The sequence below is a fragment of the Sturnus vulgaris genome, chromosome 9 (assembly GCF_052056855.1).
Source record: "Sturnus vulgaris isolate bStuVul1 chromosome 9, bStuVul1.hap1, whole genome shotgun sequence".
In the NCBI taxonomy this organism is placed as follows: domain Eukaryota; kingdom Metazoa; phylum Chordata; class Aves; order Passeriformes; family Sturnidae; genus Sturnus; species Sturnus vulgaris.
Genome location: NC_142251.1, coordinates 5468514 through 5489064, shown reverse-complemented (window position 1 = coordinate 5489064; position 20551 = coordinate 5468514). Strand labels below are relative to the sequence as shown.

The window sequence follows — 20551 nt, the reverse complement described above, 5'->3', positions numbered from 1 at the left end:
CTAATGAATGTCCATGCCTCAACAAAAACAAAAGGTCATGCAGGGCTCAGACTGACAGGCTAATGTGTGGTGGTTGATTTTCCAAGATTTTTCTGTCTGTGGGAAAAGAAAGAAGTAAGACCACAGATGACAGGAGACATCAGAAATAGGTGCAGGAGCTCTGGGATAGAGCAGTTCCAGGAGCAGGAACAAAGTTCAGGAAATCAAGAAACTGTACATTGAAGAAATGGTCTCCTGTTGTTTGACAGATTTCCTCTGCATCCAAGGAACTTTTAAAATAAACACCATTCAGAGATACCTGACTGTATCATAATTTCCTCATTCCTAATGAATACAATCTGCAAAGTTCTGTTTTAACTCTCTAACAATCAGGTCAAGAGAGGGAGTACAAATTTTCATCCATTTCTGTTTAAGGCTGGATTTCTGCTAGTGGTCTGAAAGTAAAAGATTTTCTAGTTTATTGTCAATATTCTGACCCATGCAGTTGCCACTTTTTGCTTCTGCTACAACCCTTCAAAATAAGCTCTGGACTTGGAAACACGGTAGTTTGCACTAAGTCCCTCTTTTAATCTTCCTTTTTTCACCTTTTCTTTACAAGTAATTTCTTTACTTGTGTGTTCAAAGAAAAGCTTGCATTAATTTCAACTAGGAGAGCAATATTTAGAGTTCTTTTTATGATGCTGTGTTCCTGGCTTTTGTAAACAATAATAGAGAATGATGTAAAAGATAATTTAAATGCCATTATTGCTCTGGCAGGACAGGCTGAGGATATTCCAAATCCACAAAGAAATGTAGTTTAAATGTGCATGCAGATTGGTAAAAATACAGAGTACTGGTTTACTGATTTTATGAACTACATGTGTGGAAAACACTGTGCTTGTTATTAAAAAAAAACAAAAGACAACCAGCCAAAAAAGCCCAAACTGTACAAGAATGTCATTATATCTGGAGTATTTTTTTCTTGCAGACCCTGCCATTCCAGTTTGTAATAGCAAGCACTGCTAGTTTGTTATATAGGGAGATGGACTCACACTGTCTTGCGAGGAGAATTGAACCTCTTTGAAGGTTTGTAAAGTTTCTTTCTGCCTCAGAGGACACGGTGCAGTCAGTGTGACAGAGAGGCTCAGAGCTGTCACATCTCCGGGCAAGTTAGAGCCATCACAGTTGTGCCAGAGCAGCTCTTTCCTCCTGTGTTGCTGCTCTTCCTAACAGCTCTAAATGTACAAGAGGATCTAAAGAACTACACATTTTAGGGAAGGACATGTAAATCTGCTCCAACCTTTTTCTGTCCTCCTTATTATGTCACTTCCTCATGTAAGACTCTTGTTCTCTTTGGAAAACTCTCTTTTCGTTTCTCAAAAAAAATCTCCTTACGTGTTTTGTCTTGGTGTTCTCTAGATGCATGGGCCAGGACCAAGTGTGAGTCTATGGTTATAAAACCAGTTTCATGCACAAATGACTCAGCTTTGTTCTGTGAAAGACCATGAGAAGGCAGATGTCAGGGTAGATGATTTAAAAATAAAATTAGTGCTGTTAATCATGTTCATTTTCAGCAACTGTCAGTGATCTGAAGACTAGAAACTTGGTTTTTTTTCTGAGTGGAAAATGGGGTCTTGATGTATGAATTAGGTTCCAGAACTGGAACCAAATATTGCAGTATTTTTTTCTCAGCTGTGCTAAAGTTACTCTCCATCTCTTTAATAACCTCTCAGCCTTGGGCACATGAGAGAGTTTTTGGCCATCCAGCTGGTGTGGTTTTGTGACTGCAGTCAGTGGGAAGGCGACAAAAGCCTGCCCTAAGTTACATCCTCCCACTGCAAAGGCAGCTGCCATGCACCAGTCAGTACCAACCCTGAGATCATTAATTCTTCTGCTGATAAAGTGCCACCACTAAAGGTTCTACCTTTAATGAACGAAGAAATCACTTTCACTTCCAGCCAAAGCCAGCTGTATATGATTTCACTGGAGACACAGTTTTTTTTCAATATTTATCATACTACAGCACACCTCAAAATACAGCTGGACACTATGAATTAACTGTGCTTTTTCATCATATTTGTATAGGGTATTATTTCAGTTGTTTAGATTTATGGCAGGCTTTTTGATAAGGTGGGATATTTATTCCGTATATTTAACATCTCAGTAGCTAGAAGGAAAAGGTCCTCCCATTGCAAGGGAAAATAAACAGATTTAAAAATCCTCAACACATTAATTTTAAAACAAATAATACCTATATGAGGTAGAAATGATGTATGGCAGAAATGATCCTATCAATTAAAACACATGTTCATGACTCCACTATAAATATGAATGTACAGCAGCAGTGATGCCTCTGGCACTGTCACCTAATTCAGTCACAACTAAACCATTGTGATGACAAATCTCATTTAGGAAACTTCAAAAGTTGTTGGAATAATAATTGTCTTCACTTACCTTGAAACAACCAGAGGGAGAATCAGCATTTTCAGCATCCTCATCAGTAATTCTCCAGGAAACTGGAAGTAACTAATTTCCTGGAAATATATGAAGAGATGCTTATTGTTTTGAGATACACACTGACTGTCTTCACAAGTGCTGCTAGAGCTGTGGATAAAATAACATTGCTAAAATCTGCACCTTTGGTGCAAAGATAGGGTGGCAAAGATAGCAGGCTTTAAAAGGTGATTTTAAAATTAAATAGATTACATAATATGTTCTTATTCAATAAACACACTGCATTGCTCGTTCCTCTACAAAGGAAGACAAAAATGAAATGTGCCATCTCTTGGAGACTACTGTTAACCAGCTGCCCTGAATAATCTCTCCATTCTGCATTTTGTCTGTTTTCCTAGATGTGTTTGAAGCTATGGCTTGAACACAAATGATGTTCAGACTGACAGTGGTTTTCAGTAGCAGAAGACAGAATTGGTTTAATTTAGTTGCATTTGCTAAATGCCTTATTTTTAAACTGAGATTTCTGTTTTGTGCTCAAACAGCGCATTTATTAATGCATGTTGCTGTTTAGTCAGTCTGACTGATACAGCAGAAATGAGCACCAGCAAAGGGCTTAGTTGAAGTGTGCTGGAAGAGAATTCCCCAGGTCACTTCAGTAATATGTTCTGCTAATGATGGAAAATCTCAAATTCATTAATATGAAACACCATTAGTGTAATATAAACATCTGCCCCCCTGTGCATCTAATGCTGAAAAATATTCCCAATGTTTTCTTCAGCTGTATATGTTCCAGAATAGTATAAAATCCAGTATATTGCACTACCAGTTTCTGCAGGCCTATATTAAATGCTACATTTCATCTAGATTATATGTTCATTATTATTATTATCCATACCTGCAACATTCTACTGTGCTCCTGTGTCTGAGAGACCAGAACCCTGTGCTAACCTATTGTTTGAGAATGTGTGAAAAGACCCAAAGAACAGCTTGGATTGACAAACAGATGAAATGAAACAATTTTAATAAACACATACACATGACTTTTACTTTCAAAATCCCACCCTGAGGTTCCCCAAGGTCTTTTGTTATGTAAGTCTGGCATTTCCTGTGCGGGGACACGCTGTGAGCTGCTCTTACCTGCTGGGAGAGTCGCCTCGTCCTCAGGAAGAATCCCAGGAGGCAGCCGATGGTGACGGACAACACCGAGAGGATGAGCAAACCATTCCTTTTACAAACATCTTTGATCCGAGCGAGGATTGCATCCAGGGCCACGGCCATGCTGTCCTCCCTGCTCTTTGGAGAAGAATCAGCATCCCATGGGGAGAGAATTCACTCGCTCCTCTTGTTCGGGGTGCACGGATCTGGCTCTGTATAGATCAGATCAAATCACTTCCAGTTCTGCTTAGCTGACCTGCAAGGTCACCCCTCTGCCAATGGCCACCAAGCAAGCAGCTGGCATTATTGTTCCAAATTAATACCAACAATCCTATTATCAACTACATCATTAAGAGCCTGGAAGAAGATTAGGGGGCTCTGGAAAATTAGAACAGAATGCAGTAGTATTTCTAAAACAAGACTAGTTCAAAACAAAGTGACACTCCTGGGAGAAAGGCGATGCATTCCTCAGCCTCCTCAGTTGGGGGTCTGGACACCCAAACCCAGAAAGGGAACCTTGCAAGCCAGCATTCAAAAGGGGAACAGAGCACTTTTCCCAAAGGGCAGAGCAGGTAACATTTTGAACAGGACTATCACAGCAGGGCAAGCCAGGTGAAACTGGACTTCATTAATTAAAGCAGGCTTGGTTTTTTTTGTTTTCGTTGCCAAAAAAAGGTTGAATGAGTAGCATGAGAGACACGCATCGAACAGGAAATAGCCACAGACTGGAACATACAAGGACACCTGTCATTAGGCATTTATTATCTTGGAAGTGAAATGATTTCACTTTTCTTCCAACCACTATGTTGATTAGAGTAGGGCCAATTTACTTTCAGAGGATTATCAGACTAAGCCACAGGGATTGCTTTCCTTTCCTTTGCTGTGTCCGCATTCAATCCCAATGCTGATTTTTATGCTATTGAGTGTCTGATAAAAATACACCACCATAACCATTCGCATGCCATGCTTTCTTATGAACGCATTTCTGTAGTTTCTGGTATATTCTAAGATTATTCTATATTTTTATGAAAGATATCCCCCACAGTACAACAAGGCTGTATGTTTACAAAATTACATTTTATACCGTGATAAAGTATTGTTGTTACATGCTCATGTATGAGTGAAAAAAACCTCAGGACAGATGAAACTGTTTTTTTGGGGGGCAGGATCTCAATCCTGTGTAGTTGGTAGGACATATGGATACACACACACACAAAAAAAAAAGGCGGGGGGGAATAAAAGAAAAAATATGTGGAGTCTGTATGTTGAGCATAATACAAAAAGGAGAGGATTGAAGAAAATTTTATTAATGAATCAGAACGTTTTATTAGTGTGTATTTAAGAGAACTGATCCTGAACCGCCCCAACACTCTGGTAACTTTGCTACCTTAGCAGCACGTATCCAATTGACTTGTGGAGTGGAAAAACTGAAAAACGCTTCGCTTTTCCCGGCCCCGGGAGCGGCGGGAGGAGCCCCGGGAGCAGCGGCGGGAGGAGCCCCGGAGGGAGCGGCGGGAGGAGCCCCGGGAGCAGCGGCGGGCGGGCCCCGGGAGGAGCGGCGGGAGGAGCCCCGGGAGCAGCGGCGGGCGGGGCCCCGGAGGGAGAGGCGGGAGCGGCGGGAGGAGCCCCGGGAGCAGCGGCGGGCGGGGCTCGGCTCGGCTCGGCCCTGACGCGCATCATGGCGGCGCGGCAGCTGCTGCGGGCGGCCCCGGGGCGGCGCGGGTACAGCGGCGCGGGCGCCGCCGAGTTCCTGCACCGCAGCATCGTGCCCACCATGCACTACCAGAAGAGCCTGCCCAGGTAGGGCGGGGCCCGCCGCTCCGAGGGGACGCGGGCAGGGGGCGGCGGCGGCGGCCCGGGGTGTCCGCTGTGAGGAGAGGGCACGGGGAACGTCCGCCCTGAGCCGCGGTGCGCGGCTCGCTCTGTGCGGAGCGGGCTCGGCTTTCCAGGTGTCTTTGTGACCGCTTACAAGTTACTGAAACATCCCCTTGGCGCCCAGTTTAACTCCCTGAGTGTAACGGGACTGTGCTATAGAAAACAAAACTCGGGCTCAGAGGAAGTTGACAAAGATACCGAATAGGAGATTTGTGAGGAAGCGATGTCCAGCACACAGTTGTGAGGGGGAGGCCCGAACAGGGCTGGCAACCAAACTATTCCATCTACAGAACTGCCTCTCCCAGCTGCGGTTCCTGTCCCTGTATTTCCTTTAAGGGATTAGCTCACATCACTGCAGTACCTCTGTAAAAAGATGAGTCAATTTGTTTTTGTGCCTTATTTCCCAAGAACGTTATGGTATGCTGACTGGTATCCATCTAGTTCCTTGCTTCTCTTATTTCACAAGAAACTTATGAGGCATTTGGATAATGTGTATAAATATGACCCCAACTTATATATAATAGTGTATACAGTACAGTGTGTGTATATATCTGTATGTATAGTATATATAATGATGTAAGGAGGGATATGGAAGAAAGGAGGCAAAGAGAGATGACTGTGTAAGAAACATGGATTTCATTCATACCCTTGCTCATCAAGTGCACATCTCTGTATTCCACTTCCTTCAGACTGCCAGTTCCCAAGCTAGAAGATACAATTAAGAGATACCTGAATGCCCAGAAACCGCTTTTAAATGATGACCAGTTCAGGTATGGACAAACACAGTGTCATGTTCTGCTTCAAAGCCAAGTGTTAACGTAAAAAGTGTTAACTTGTGATAGCTTTTTGACTCTTTTCTTGATTGTTGCAGAAAAACTGAAGAACTTGCTCATGCCTTTGAAAAGGGTATTGGAAGAGAGCTGCATGAGCAACTGGTTGCTCAAGACAATCAGAACAAGCATACAAGTTACATCACAGGTATGTTGGCCTGCTAAGTGTAGGACAAGCCTGTAGATCATCATGCTTCACAACTGCTCATAATGCCATAACTTAGTTTGGGAGGCAGAAGTGGTCAGTACTTGGAACTTAGAGGCCCTTAAAACGACATATTCTTTTAAAGAGCCCAAGAAAAGGAGTGACAGAAATAGGAAAATGAGAATAAATAGAAACATACCAGGAGAGGGAGAGCATGTATATAGAATTTTGATTGTTCTGCTTTCTTATTGCTTCCACGTACAAGTGTCTGCTCATGAAAGTATTAGATAGCAGCAGAGATGTAAATAGTAAAATACCTATGAAGTAGAAGTTTCTCTGTTGCCCAGTGAATGCACTTCTATCCTTGCTGTCTGTTCAGACTGCCTGTTAAGGTGTTAGCTACCACTCAGTAATAAAAAATATTGTTTAGTTTGTTGTATTTTACTTTCCATTCACTTTGAACAACATTTTGGGTTTTAAGTGGTGCCTTTATGTTGTTCATCAGTGCTAACCAGCATGCTGCTTTTTGTTTATGAATGGTGGGGTTGTATTGCTTTTTGTTCAGTTATTTTTCTTCTTTATGCCTCATAAAAGACCTGTTCCACTTGAAATTGGTTTCTGGAAGTATGTAGAGCTGTCTCCACCCTGAGCTTTCAAGTCTGGGGTTAAAAGGCTACGTGTTGATGACAGATGTGGTTTTAAAACTGTAGATGAGTGTTGCTTACTTACTTGTGAGAACCTGTAATTAAAGTTGTAACTTAGCTCCTGGAAGTACCCATTTCCCTTCTTGCAGTCCATGTGGAAGGTTCAACCTCAGTGAGATGCCCTCAGTGATAAGAGAGTTGCAGAAATTAATAGTTTAAGAGTAGGTAAAGGCATGAACCACTCCAAATTTGAGGTGGGCACCAAAATAGAGCTGAGGAGCTGCACTGTATGTCCTGGGAGCTAAGGTTTATCATTGAGCCATAAAGTAAACAGGGAGTTGGCCCTTGTTGCTAATTACATGGACACCCTTTGACATGGATTATTCCAAACCCAGTATTTTTGTGATTAGCCAACAGTATCCTTCTTTATAATGGGGGTTTGAAGAAGCCTTGGGTGAATTATTGCAGGTGTTTGTCTTGTTTAAAGGCACTTTAGTGTGTGTTTATTCGTGATCATTGTTGGACTATGTGATGCTGTGGTCTGATTCAGGAAGCTGCTTTTCTGTTCTGACCTCTTTCTCAACTCTCAATTTTCAGGTCCCTGGTTTGACATGTACCTAAAAGCACGTGAGCCTGTTGTTTTGAATTTTAATGCATTTATGTCTTTTAATCCTGATCCAAAATCGGAATACAATGATCAGCTCATACGAGCTACAAACATGACTGTTTCTGCCATACGTTTTATGAAGACCTTCAGGGCTGGTTACCTTGAACCAGAGGTTTTTCACCTCAATCCAGAAAAAAGTGACACTGAGATCTTTAAAAAAATTATCCGATTTGTGCCTTCTTCAATTTCTTGGTTTGGTGCCTACATGGTCAATGCTTACCCCCTAGATATGTCTCAGTACTTCAGACTTTTCAATTCTACACGGATTCCTAAGCTCGACAAAGATGAGCTTTATACAGATGAAAAGGCAAAACATTTATTAGTGTTGAGAAATGGAAATTTTTATGTGTTTGATGTTCTTGATAGAGATGGAAACATGTTGGAACCCTCAGAAATACAAGCACACTTGAAATACATCCTTAGTGACAACAGTCCGGCCCCGGCCTTCCCTCTTGGCTACCTCACCAGTGAAAACCGAGATACATGGGCATTGCTGAGGAAGAATCTACTGGAGAATGGTAATGAAGAAGCTCTTCAAAAAGTAGATTCTGCCTTGTTTTGTTTAAGTTTAGATGATTTTGCCGTTAAAGACTTTGTGCACTTGTCCCACACTATGTTGCATGGAGATGCTGCAAACCGCTGGTATGACAAATCATTTAATCTTATCATAACTAAGGATGGCACTGCAGGAATTAATTTTGAACATTCCTGGGGAGATGGTGTGGCTGTGCTCAGGTTCCAGAATGAAGTTTTTAAAGATAGCACCAAGACACCAGCCATCAGCCCCCAGTCCCAGCCTGCTTCAGTCGATTCTTCCAGAGCAGTGCAGAAACTTGACTTTAAGCTAAACGATGCCTTAAAAGCAGGGATTACCAAAGCCAAACAGAGGTTTGATGCCACTGTAGAATCACTGTCTCTTAATATGATTCAGTTCCAAGAAGGGGGCAAGGAGCTTCTAAAGCAGAAGAAGGTGAGCCCAGATGCTGTGGCTCAGCTGGCCTTCCAGATGGCTTTCCTTCGCCAGTATGACCAGACGGTTGCTACGTACGAGTCTTGCAGCACTGCAGCTTTCAAGCACGGCCGTACAGAAACCATACGTCCTGCCTCTGTCTACACAAAGAAATGCTCTGAAGCCTTTGTCAAGGAACTCTCCAAACACAGCACAGAAGAGCTGCAGAATTTGATAGTGGAGTGCTCTAAGTACCACGGCCGTTTGACGAAAGAGGCTGCTATGGGTAAGTAGGAATACATCAAACACTCCTCCTTTTGCACTAAAATGTCTAGTAAAGTTGCTGTAAATATTTACAACTAAATAATGTTGATGGAGGTCTAATGTAAACTTGACAATAACAGTAGAAGGCTGCTGTTTAAAGTGCATTCCTTCATTCTCGCTCATTTCTTGATGGAGGAATGCCTCTGTTCTTCCCACAGCATCGTTCATGTGTTGAGAATTTTTTATACTCCAGTTTTTGTCCTTAGAGCAGTTAGTGCATGTTGAACAAGAACTTTAGGTTAAAGTCTGAAGAGGTACTGTCTTACCTCTCTTAACGATTTTCAAATCAAACTCATTTTTGGCTATGCTACTTACTCCTGACATTTTTGTAAATGCTTTCTTTTGAACTGTCCTGCCTAGAAGCATTAAAATTGACAGCAGTAAAACTGACTGTTGATTATCCCACAGTCTAAAATTTGCCTCCTTTTGTTGGTGCAAGATGCTCTTCCTCTTTATATTAATAAATTTTAGGAAAGGCTTTTTCTGCATTGAAGAACTTGTCAATGTTCAGATAAATAGTTAATAGTGATGTATTATTAAAATTGTCTGTTAATACTGCATTTTTGTACTCTCCTGATTCTGTTGAGGTTTGCAGTAAAACAAGCAGGCACTCTTTTCCTAGGATATGGGCATGAAAAATATTTCCTACCAGTACAAAAATTAACTCCAGTTCTCCAGAGCACTTTTGTGGCTGAGGTGAGTTTATTTCTCTCTAATATCTATTGTTTTCTTTCACCAGGCCAAGGCTTTGACCGCCATCTCTTCAGCCTGCGCTATTTGGCCTTATCCAAGGGGCTGGCACTGCCGGATTTCTATCAAGACCAAGCCTATGCTCGCATTAATCACAACATCATTTCCACCAGCACCTTGGTGAGCCCAGCTGTGCAGCTAGGAGGGTTTGGCCCCGTGGTGTCTGATGGCTTTGGAGTAGGGTATCAGGTACAAGATGACTGGATAGGTTGTAATGTTTCCTCTTACCCAGCTAGGAATGGTAAAGAATTCCTTCAGTGTATATACAAGTCACTAGAAGATATCTTTAATGTTTTAAAGGGCAAGAAAATTGGTAGTTAAGACATAAAGACACTGCAACGCTTTACAGTTGCAGAACAAAATGCAGATTATGTCTAATTGACATACTAATCAGTATTCAGCATGGCTGAGACTGCCCAGCTTAATTGGCTTCATGTAATATCACTGCACTTGAATACTGTTAGATTCACTAGGAAATTTCTATCTATTTTAAAGAAATTTATTACAGACCTTGAATGCATTTCAGGAAGTACAGACATTAACTATGTCAAATTGAATAACAGATCCATGTGTTCTTAAAACACATAATCTAAAATAAGCATTTTTATTGAGTTAATGAAGGTAGAACACCTGTGTTCCACGAGTGTTCAGACAGACTATAGTACTGTGATACCACTCTTGAACTGTTTGGTTTTAAAGAAATACATAATACATGCAATAATTTTAAATATGGAAGAGTGGTTCCATTTGCACTGTTGCAGTAAGCTTGCTTACTAACTTGTCAGAATTATCTCTTTAAACTTGAATTTATATCAGAACTGATTGTGCCTCAACTGCTTGAAGCCTTTCCACTGTAGCAGGTTTTAGAGACACAAAAAATGAAGTGGAAGGCTTTAAAGTAACCTGCAGTCACCAACTGGGTTGTTAAACTGACTGGAAAAGACTATTTTAATAAAGCTGTCTCTTAATAACCACCAAGTTCTTTTATTGCCATATCTAAATTGTACAGCATGGGTAGACTCTTTATTAATAGCTCATGTTTCTTACAAGGTTGGAAAGAAAACTGCTGCAAGCATTGTGCACTCTGTCTGAGCTGTAGACCTTGAATTCCTGCCTTTTACCCTCTTGATTTCCACTCTTTTTCTTCTGGGAGGCCGAGTCTTTCTGTGGAACTGCATTGCACAGTGGTGCTGGTTTCTGAGATCTGTGTAAAACAATGCAGCTCATGTCCCACTGGCCTGGACAACCAAATACATCAGTGGAACACGAAAGTCTGAGCACATTGCTTGGATGTGACAGATCAGGTTCAGAGGCTCAGAAACTACCTCCCTTGGCCCTTCCTTTGGATATCTCAACTTCCAGGTTCTCCCAGGGTCTTTTTAATTTAGCACAGTAAGTGTAAGCAATACCATGTCCTGAAGTATGAAATAAAAGTGCTAGCAGGGGAGAGGCATGCTTTTCATATGTAAGCCTGAAGGCTTTGCTCCTGTAATGTTAAGCCTGTAATCCTGGCAAGATTGTGTGCACTTGCCAAGGAGTACAAAGTCTGTCTTCAGCTAAAGATGAGGTTTACTTAATGATATCCTTGGAAAGATAACTTGCTTTTCAGAAGACTGTAACTGTGTAAATGTCAGCAGCAGTGAAGCTTGTTGAACTAAGTGTTCACAGGAAACTCACCTTAGTCTTTACCTGAAGTGGCAGAAAGCTGCTTAAAGGTGCAGCTGTTCCCTTGGACAGTTAACACAGTGCCTTTAGTAATGCTTGTAACCATTTCCTCATGATAGGAGTGGTGAGTGGGAAGAATTTATTTGCTTATGTTAGAGCATGTGCATACTTCCTGGTGACCAACTATTAAAACCTTTAAGGCTGTAAGTTGTGTAAGTAATTATTGCATCCATTTATTACAGCTAAGCTACACTCCACCACAACCACCTAATTCCAAAACCCCACAGCATTAAGGACATGGCACAGTTCAGTCAATATGTACTATTTTCAGTTTGTACTGAGGCCATCTCCAAGTGCTCCATGGGAAATATTTTATTAGGGCATGCTGGCAACAGAAAGTACAACTCAGTGATGTCGGTCAAAGGTTGAACTCGATCTTGGAGATCTTTTCCAACCTTAATGATTCTCTGAGCTTGGGTTTCCATTTCTGAAGTGCAGCCATGTAAAAAAGTAACTCCAGGGAAGCTGCATATGTGATGTTTACAGTTCCTCCATCAATAACCATGTCATAATTTCTTTGGAGTATGAACATCAGCATTTTACAAATTTATGGGTAACTTCATAGATTCCAACAGATTCCTTTGTTTTTTCATCATAGTCATTCCAGTCCTGTAGGAAGTAAGATTTCACAGTTAGTCACAGAGGATAGAAGGCAGACAGACTGGAATTCAAACTGGAACTAAACTTGACTCAAAGTTTGGGTCTTGGATATCTGCAGAAAGTTAAATTTTAACAGGTGAGAGTAGCAAGAGCACTAACCTGAAATTAAATGAGCTTCAGTCTCAGTGTTTTTATATTTATATATAAAGTGCTGGGGTTTATTTTCTTAGGTAGTCCCCAGCCTGTAGTGGACAAACAGCAGGCATGGCAGGTGAAAGGATTATCTATCATTTACAATACCCTAGTCAGGTGGGTAAGCAGACAAGCAGATCCCTGCCAAGTAGGATACCAGGGAACAGATTTGACCTTGAGATTCCTGCTCACAGCCAAGGAAGATTTGTAATGCTGGTGTCATTATCCTGAGCTTTGAAGGACAGTGTCTATATTACTTTTTAACCTCTCTGTGCACAGGACAATGGGCAGGGATCTTCCTAGAAAAACAAAGTCACTCCTTTAATAACCCCAGCCATTTAGTATTCCACGTTCTTGCTCTCTGGAATTCCCGAGTGACTTAAATCTTTGTCAGCTGCTAAGTTAACAAATCATTACTTCTAAAATGACAGTTAGTAATGAAACTTAATTCAGTTTCTCTCTCCAGCTGTGGCCTTCCTGTGGCTACAGGAAGAGCAAAACCAGTCTAGGGTGTGTATTTTGGACTAGTGAGGTGGGGAAAGCAAGCTAGATAAGTAGTTTTGCTAATGAAACTAAGACAACATACCTTTTCTAACAAGTTTATGTCATTGAAAGGTGTGCCAGATTCTGCACCTTCAGCAGCAAACCCTGCCTGCAAACACATTTGCAGAAAGTTTTTAAAATTAAGTTGTAAATATGAAACATTTAAAAATTTAACAATATGATCATTGAAACATTTAAAGAAAGTAGCTCAGCAGAAAAAGGTATTATATTTCTTTAAAATTAGGTAGAAAGAATGGGCAAGCTCTTCCTAGTTAGGGTCAGTATAAGGCTGGGACCCTGCTTGTGCATTGGGAAAATTCAATCCAAGCAGCCAGAGTAAGATGAGGGAACACTGTTCCTCTATTTTTCCCAGCAAAAAAAGTATTTCCAAGTATTCTAGATAATGTTAACCCTTAGTTTCTAAGTTTATGTAGCAGCATCCAATTACTACTAATAGCTTTGTGTTCAGACTCCACACAGGCATAATAGCTTCATGTAAGGAAAGTAATAGAAAACATGGAAGAAATTAATAGTTATAGCTTGAATATTGTCAGAATCCAAAACACTCTAAAGAAGGAGCAGCTTGTATTGGATTTATGTACACAAGTGACAAGCAAGCTTTGTGTGTAAGGAGGATCAGCTGGCTGAGTGAACAGATTAGTGTCCCAAACAAGCATTTTACAGGGGACAGTTCTTCACTGCCATCTGTTTGCCAACAGCAAACACTGTTGCTGTTTTTAAAGAGGGGAGAAAGGACAGCTCTGGGAAGGTGCTCTGGTTTATCTTCTATAGGAATAGCTCTCTCACTTTAGGCTTCACAGTTACCAAGCTGTACTGTAAGATTTACTAGTTTTAAAAGTACATTTAAAAATCCCAGCCACTTCTGTAGCACGCAGTAAGGTTTCTTACATCGCAAATTCTAACTACAGAATTTTATTAACAAGTGGCTAAAAATCAAAGGTAGCTTCTTCCTGGTTTTCTGCAAGGAATCTACACTTGAATTTTGGATAAAGAAATCCCCACTAGTGCTAGTCAGACATTTAGCTGTAAAAATGTGCAAAGTAAGTCATAGGACTTTAAAATATTTGGGCATTTGAATGGAAGGTTAAACACTTGGGAGTTAAATGAACCACAGAGTGTGGCAGATCTAACAAATCTAACAACAGGAGAGGGATCTGCAGGGCACAGTGGTCTTTTGGTGACTGTGAGAAGCCCATATCAAGGGAACTGCTGAGGTGGAGAGGAAGATCATCAGCCTGGGTCAAAACTGAGCTAAGTATAGAACAAACAGCAGAAAAATGAAAGAAGTCCTTCTTTTGCCACCTGGAGCCATTCACCAGCCATGTGACTGCAACTGCAAACTTCTGCACTAGGTCTAAAATGAGGATTTCTATCAGAGAAACAAAGGATACTTTCTCCTCTCTAACACTCAAATGTTTTGTGGTGGTGGTTGGGTTTTTTTTTTAGTAACTACTATAATTTAAATAAGACACGCAAGCATTAAGCCACATTGACTCCAGGTGTTGGTTGTATTATATGTACCAAAAAACAGCAGAGAAAATACAGTGATTCTATGGCCACATCCCATGTTTAGAGCTAATCAAAAGTGAGATCTAGGGTTGTGCAGAAACCAGGCGGGCTTGGATAATGCCAAATATGAAGCAGTTGACAAAATTGTTTGGAATTGCTGAAGTCATTTGAGCATCAGAAAACTCTCATTTACTGATTTAGGCACTCAAAAATTCACTGAAAGACTTCTTCAGGGATTCAAGTACTCTCCAGTCAAGTGCACCAAACTCAGAATATTAAATTAAAATTTTTGTTACAAAAATTTTGTGAAGTCTTTGTTCTGTAGATGGAATTCACAGCTACAATGCAGAGCTGTAAACATCTACATTTTGTAGTCTTCCCATATTTATCTTCAAGTGCAAGTTCTTAAGTCTGATTGCAAAGCTTTCAAGCAGGAATAAACTATTAACCATTCTGGGATAAAGGAATAACCATCAAAAAGATGTATTTCACTTAAATAAAGACCGCCCCCAGCACACTGCAGTGGGGATTCTATTTATATCAAATTCGTGGTAGGGTCGGCTTTTTTGGGCTTTTTCTTAGCACAGCATCCCAGTCTGAGAGAAGGATAAGAGAGGTTTATATTTGTCAGTCTATTAACAACTAATCCGACTGGAATAATAGGTTAAATATAGCAGGGAGTTAAGTGGCATAGAGCATGACCATGCACAAGAGATGAGTCACTGCAGACTGGCCCTGAAGAATCCTTTAATTGAACCTTGCTTTGCACCAGCCTCTACCTACCACTCATCTTCTTTTGTCTGCTCAAGCTGCAAATGGGAAAATGCCCGTGTTCATTTCCTGTGGCTCTGGTGATGTCAACCCCACAGAAAATCTGTTTTTTTAGAGGACACAAACTGAAATGTGTTCATACCCTGAGCTTGATGAGCTCCGTAATGCACCAAGGAGCAAGTGGTAACTCTGTCTGATGCTGCACTTTCCCTTTGGGAAAGACTCTCTGGCAATAACCTGAGCAGTGAAGACCTCTCAGATGAGTTCAGATTAACAGTGAGTCACCTGTGACTCAGTTTGAGTACGACTCCAAGGTGTGCTTAGTTTTAGAATTTACTGGCACAGAGAATAGCAGCTGTTTGTGTGAGCTGTTTGCAAGGTTTTGGTTTGTTTGTTTTTTTTCTTGAGTCAAATGAAGTAAAACAAGGAACTGTGGAAGGATGGGAATCTGGGAAGGTCTAAGATGTTCCAGAACCATTTCAAATGGTATGTATTTTACCACTATAGAAGAAGTGCTTTTAAAACCAGAAATGAATCACAAATAAGAACTCACCTGTGGTTGAAAGTCAACTGGTTCCAGACCTCGGCATTCAAACTCCACAATTGTTTTGAATTTCTCGCTGTCTTCGGCCTGTGATTGAGTTAAAAACCCATTAGTTTCCATCTAATAGAGACAGTACCAAGCATTAGTCTAGGAATGGATTGCTTTAAAGGCAACACTGTCATCATTTGTGATGCCCCAGGGGACATCAAAACCCTAGGGCTCATTTCACAGGTGGTCACTAAATAGAATTTCTTAATCTGCCATGAGGAAGTCTTCAAAAGGAAACGTAGAGGGGCATTATAGAATGACTGCTAATTTGGGTGAAACAGTTCTGTGCTGGCTTTTGAAATGTATCAGATTATTCTACACTTGAGACAGCAGGAGTCTACAAGACAATTTCTGTCCAGGGACAAGACCAGCTTTTTGTGTTCTTGAAGGATAAAGCAAAAACTCAAAATACTGTTAATGCTTGTTTATCTTTCACTTGTTACATAGAAGAGGAAACAAACTTACATTGTAAGGCTTGATTGTCTGACTTAAAATATCTAAAACAAAACAAAAAAGTATACAAGTGAGTGGCACTATGTCTTCAGTTTTATTCAGCACAAACCAAGCACCAGGATCTTCTTTCATAGCAATTTCCTTATACAAAGCAAAAGAAACAAAGCAAGCATTTCCTGCAGCTGGTCTTCAAATGATACAATTCAGTTTTTCTCCCTTCTCCTGAGAAGTTTACACTGCACCATTTTTCCATACCAATGCCAAAAAGATTTGCATGCTTTTGTAAAATAGCAATACAGATGAGATTTGTTCATGCAGAAGCCTGGACTCACCAGGAGGCCCTGCTGTCTCCCTGAACGTGATGGCCAGAACGTGCCTGTTGGGAACTCAAGCACCAGTGTACAAGGGAAGAAATCCCTGGTGAAAGCTCTTTACAAAGGGTGTCAAGCAAAAATGGGGACAAAAGATAAGCTGTAAAATGATGATGCCTGGTCAGTGTCCAAGCACGTACCGATGGAGTTCTCCCTGGAGCACAGCTTGCACTTCTGCACCATCGTGGCACTTCCTCGGCCACCTTTCAGGGGAGCACTGTCCTAAAATCCGTGACAACAGAGACATTTTTAACCACTTCAGCAGAGCCACTGCAAACTTCTGCAAAGGTAAGGTAGTTTTTACAATGATCTTTAGCTTTCTAAAAATACTGCAACAAGGCAGCTTTCTTTTTTAACGACAGTGATTAGTAATTTAACAACTTGTAATTTATCAAAGAATAATTCTGTTCTAGATTTTACATAGGGAATAATATTTATGTCTTATCCACATAGGCACGCTCTACTAATTCTTCAAAATACCTTCAGCTGTATGCAACAAAAATGGATGATTATTGCTGAGAAAAGACAAGGATCCCTGACAAATTTTATCCTGCTTTTTCAGCTTCCAAATGCTGATTCAGCATGCTTAAATCATGTTGATTTACCTAACCACCTCCAAAAGGATTCTGTCAGCATCAGAGAAATATGCTGCATGTACAACCTTATTTTGATACCACTTCAAAAAATTTTTTAAAATTATATTTTTACAGAGAGGTATTTTTAAAAACAGGTGTAATACTTTGTTACCAATGGTCACCATTTAAATGGCATATGTCAATTAACACTCTCCAAATACTTCTTTTAATATGGAACGTGACAATTATCTAAATGCATATAGCTACTAATGCATATAGCTAGAGGGTAAGCTGTCACATCTTTGATGCGGATACGTGTATAAGAGGCAAGTTTGTGTTCTCATTTTTGCTCAGAGGTAGGTTACGAGGGGCACACGCACCATCAGCCGCAGGTACTGCCACTTTTCGGAGACTTCACCGCAGTTCCCACATTTCAGCTGGAGAACACAAATCGCAAGGTTGAAAGCTGTCAGTAATCAGGGACATGCGCCGCTCCCGGCCCCGGCCCCACGGCCCCGCACCTTGAGGTACCATCGGAAGTCCTGGCCCTCGGCCCGCAGCCGGGTGATGTTCTCCAGCGTGGCACGGAGCTGCAGCCCGATCCTCTGCAAGGCAAGCGGCGGAGCGGGGTCAGCCCCGGCCGGCCCGGCTCCCCGCTACCGCCACGGCCCGGGGGCTCCGACCAAAGCTCCCCCCGCTCCACGGCCCGGGGGCTCCGGCCAAAGCTCCCCCCGCTCCACGGCCCGGGGGCTCCGGCCAAAGCTCTCACCTACCCCCATGGCCGAGCGGAGTCTGGCGCTTCCCTGCTCCCCGCCGCCGTGCCCTCAGCCAAGATGGCGGCTCCGCGCTCCCTGCCCGGCTGGGCCGGCGCGAAGCCGCGTCTGCCCTGAGCCAAGATAGCGGCCGGCCAGCGCCCCGCCGCGCGGGATGGCGGGAGGTGTCTGTGGGAAGGAAGGAGAGCGGGAAGCACTGGTGTTTTCAACATTACACGTCAATTAATCACGTTTTGTTTTTTAAAAGCAGTGTCTTCTTAGAGAACACAGACGTGTTAAGAGAAAGCAAAAGCGCGGTTTGGCAGCACTGCCACGGGGTTCACCCTTAGGGCTTGTGGGGGAGCCCTCAGTGTTTTAATTAATGCTGAACAACAGATCTGCTAGCCCAGAACTAAACTAAATGCATTCTAGGTTGCTTTTCAGCTTCTCTGCAGCTGAAGTGAAGATCCTGGATGGCTCCTGGGTGGCCTGTTGTTTGTCTCTGCTCTGGAGGCAAGCAGGTAATGCTGGGCTGGGATGAAGGTGATGTGTCTGCTATAACCAGTCAGATGTTCTTGTCTGCCCAACAGAACACCCAGCTCAGGACAGTAACAAAAGTTTGGCTTCAGAGATGGCAAAAATTTCATTTCACAGAGACAGGCTTCATTCCTTTTTCCACTGCTTCATAGAGAAGTACAATGTGTGGGAGATACAAGGGACACACTCTGAATGCACCATTATAAAAGAAGTGTTAGAAGTCAGTCTCGCACCACAGCTTAAAAATTAAAAATCCAAATCTTACCCTTTTATTGAGTCATTGACAGTTTGTAACAACAGCAAAAACAACAATCAAAAAATAATCTAAAATACAAAAAAATTTCAGGAACAGTGAAGAACTGGAACAGGCTCTTCCCTTCCCACCCCTACTGCTAACACTGCAATAGAAACTTCAGTTTGTCTGATTTAAATTGGCTTAATCTTGAAGTGGAGTCCAATAAGACTGAAGACGAGACATTTAAGGTCCTGGACCAGGTAGTAGAACACTCTCAAGCCTTCTGGATCTCTGCAGTGCACAACAGAAGGAAGAAAGGGGGAAAGAAAAAAAATTAAGACTGATGCTCTTAGAGAACAGATTACAGAACTAATGTATTAAAAAAACCCAAAGCCTATATGGGGCTTTTTAGATGTCATCTTAGACATTGAGAGATTTGTTTCATTCTACACTGGTAGATTAAATATTCTGTACTCCAACTGTGAATATTTTAAGTATTTTAAAAATATGCATTTCTATCATGAAAGCAAGTATCAACAACACTTGGGATGTTACCCCCCTCCCCCTCAACAGACAGTCTTTACAGCTTAGGTGAAATACAGAGTACCTTGTACCAAAAAAATTGGTACAAACAGGCCAATGGCAGCTCAGACCCCGTATGTGTGTAACAGGGTTCCTACAGCAAGGTCTGCTCTCAGTGAGTTTGAGAACACAGCCTGCAATGCCACAGTCTAAAGGCACTGTGCTGCAACACAGAGCACTGGTGCCCCCAGGAGACGATTTATACTTTGAAACAATTTAAAATACACGTACCAAATAATCAAAAAGTTCTAACAGATTGGTAAATAGAAACAAGGGCAGCACAAGAAGCAGAGTACGTACTTGGACTGATTTACATCAATGAGGGAACCGATTTTTGACGTGGTAAAGGAGATGTGCTCATCACCAATTACTATCTCGAGCTCCTGAAAAATAAAAGGTTATAGGAACTCACTGCTTCATGGTACCAGTTACAGAAATACTTCAGTACTGTTTTTATGGTTTTTATTTTTTATTACGAATTTCTATAACAAAGATATCAAATACAGCAGGTCTTTGGATCGTATTAGCATCCCCAAGTACACTGCCATTGAGGCACTACTCAGGTTTTAAAGCAGTATTTGTTTCCCTTTCGGCTGGAAACAGTGCTGGCTTGAAGAAAAAGTTTAGTTACGCTTCCAAGGAGCTAACATAGGAAAATTAAAATTAAAGAGCAATTGGAAGAGGTACTGTGCACCCTACCTGTCGGCCCACTCTGTCAGGAGGAGGCCACAGAGCATCATCTTCTTTTGTGATTTCACTGTCGTCGATTATTCTCTTCAGCTCCTCCATCACACTCTTGTGCACGTAAGCCTGGACAAAACATTCCGGCAGAGAAATAAATACAACCCTGCCCACAAGGAAATCCCACCCCCAGCCTTGCCCAGAGTCCCTTTAGCTGGCCCATCGCGTTCAGCCGCGCTGCCCTCACCTCTTTCCGGATCATCACATCGTTCTTGTAGTTGCTGTTGTTGGCGTAGCGCAGCTTACCTGTGGGGAGAGGCCGGGCATTAAAGCACGCTGGGGGTACCCGCGGCCCGCCAGCCCACCCTCCCTCCCTCCGGCAGCGCGGCCCAGCTCCCCCGGGCCCCCGCCCCGCTCTCACCGTCGGGCCGGAATTCGAACTCGAGGAATTCGTGTCCGAACTTCCCCTTGTGCCCCACGTAGTAGCGCAGGTAAAAATCGCTCGCCATGGCCGCGCTGCCGCCCGGCGTGTACGTCAGGAACGGGAGCGGCGCGCGCCTTCCTGCCGCCAGGAGCGGAGCGGCGGCGGGCGCGGCGCCCCCTGGCGGGCGGCGGTGAGTAACGCCTGCCTGTGAGGGGC

The 20551-nt window shown here is 42.3% G+C and overlaps 4 protein-coding genes across 4 annotated transcripts in view; 1 reads left to right on the top strand and 3 right to left on the bottom strand.

Moving 5' to 3' along the window:
• Positions 1-3777, bottom strand: part of SLC1A7 (solute carrier family 1 member 7) — a 48347-nt gene extending 44570 nt beyond the window's left edge. The window contains exons 1-2 of the mRNA XM_014870614.2: positions 3571-3777; positions 2434-2513 (exon numbers count right to left, since the gene is read on the bottom strand). Of these exons, the coding sequence (XP_014726100.1) occupies positions 2434-2513; positions 3571-3711 (221 nt within the window). The 5' untranslated portion in view covers positions 3712-3777. The remainder of the gene's footprint in view (positions 1-2433; positions 2514-3570) is intronic.
• A 1395-nt stretch (positions 3778-5172) lies between these two features.
• On the top strand, positions 5173-10746 carry CPT2 (carnitine palmitoyltransferase 2). The gene is made up of 5 exons (XM_014870613.2): positions 5173-5388; positions 6153-6233; positions 6335-6441; positions 7680-8984; positions 9762-10746. Exons 1-5 carry the CDS (start codon positions 5267-5269, stop codon positions 10091-10093), a joined length of 1947 nt encoding a protein of 648 aa, XP_014726099.2. The 5' UTR covers positions 5173-5266; the 3' UTR covers positions 10094-10746.
• Positions 10747-11645: 899 nt separating this feature from the next.
• Positions 11646-18062, bottom strand: CZIB (CXXC motif containing zinc binding protein). Its single transcript, XM_014870616.2, has 8 exons — positions 17898-18062; positions 17646-17729; positions 17505-17561; positions 16690-16771; positions 16191-16222; positions 15687-15764; positions 12876-12941; positions 11646-12106 (listed from the first exon to the last, which is right to left on the bottom strand). The coding sequence occupies exons 1-8, from the start codon at positions 17901-17903 to the stop codon at positions 12029-12031; spliced, it is 483 nt and encodes a 160-aa protein (XP_014726102.1). The 5' UTR covers positions 17904-18062; the 3' UTR covers positions 11646-12028.
• A 590-nt stretch (positions 18063-18652) lies between these two features.
• On the bottom strand, positions 18653-20505 carry MAGOH (mago homolog, exon junction complex subunit). Its single transcript, XM_014870612.2, has 5 exons — positions 20333-20505; positions 20159-20217; positions 19930-20040; positions 19531-19613; positions 18653-18939 (listed from the first exon to the last, which is right to left on the bottom strand). Exons 1-5 carry the CDS (start codon positions 20418-20420, stop codon positions 18840-18842), a joined length of 441 nt encoding a protein of 146 aa, XP_014726098.1. The 5' UTR covers positions 20421-20505; the 3' UTR covers positions 18653-18839.
• Positions 20506-20551: the final 46 nt, after the last annotated feature.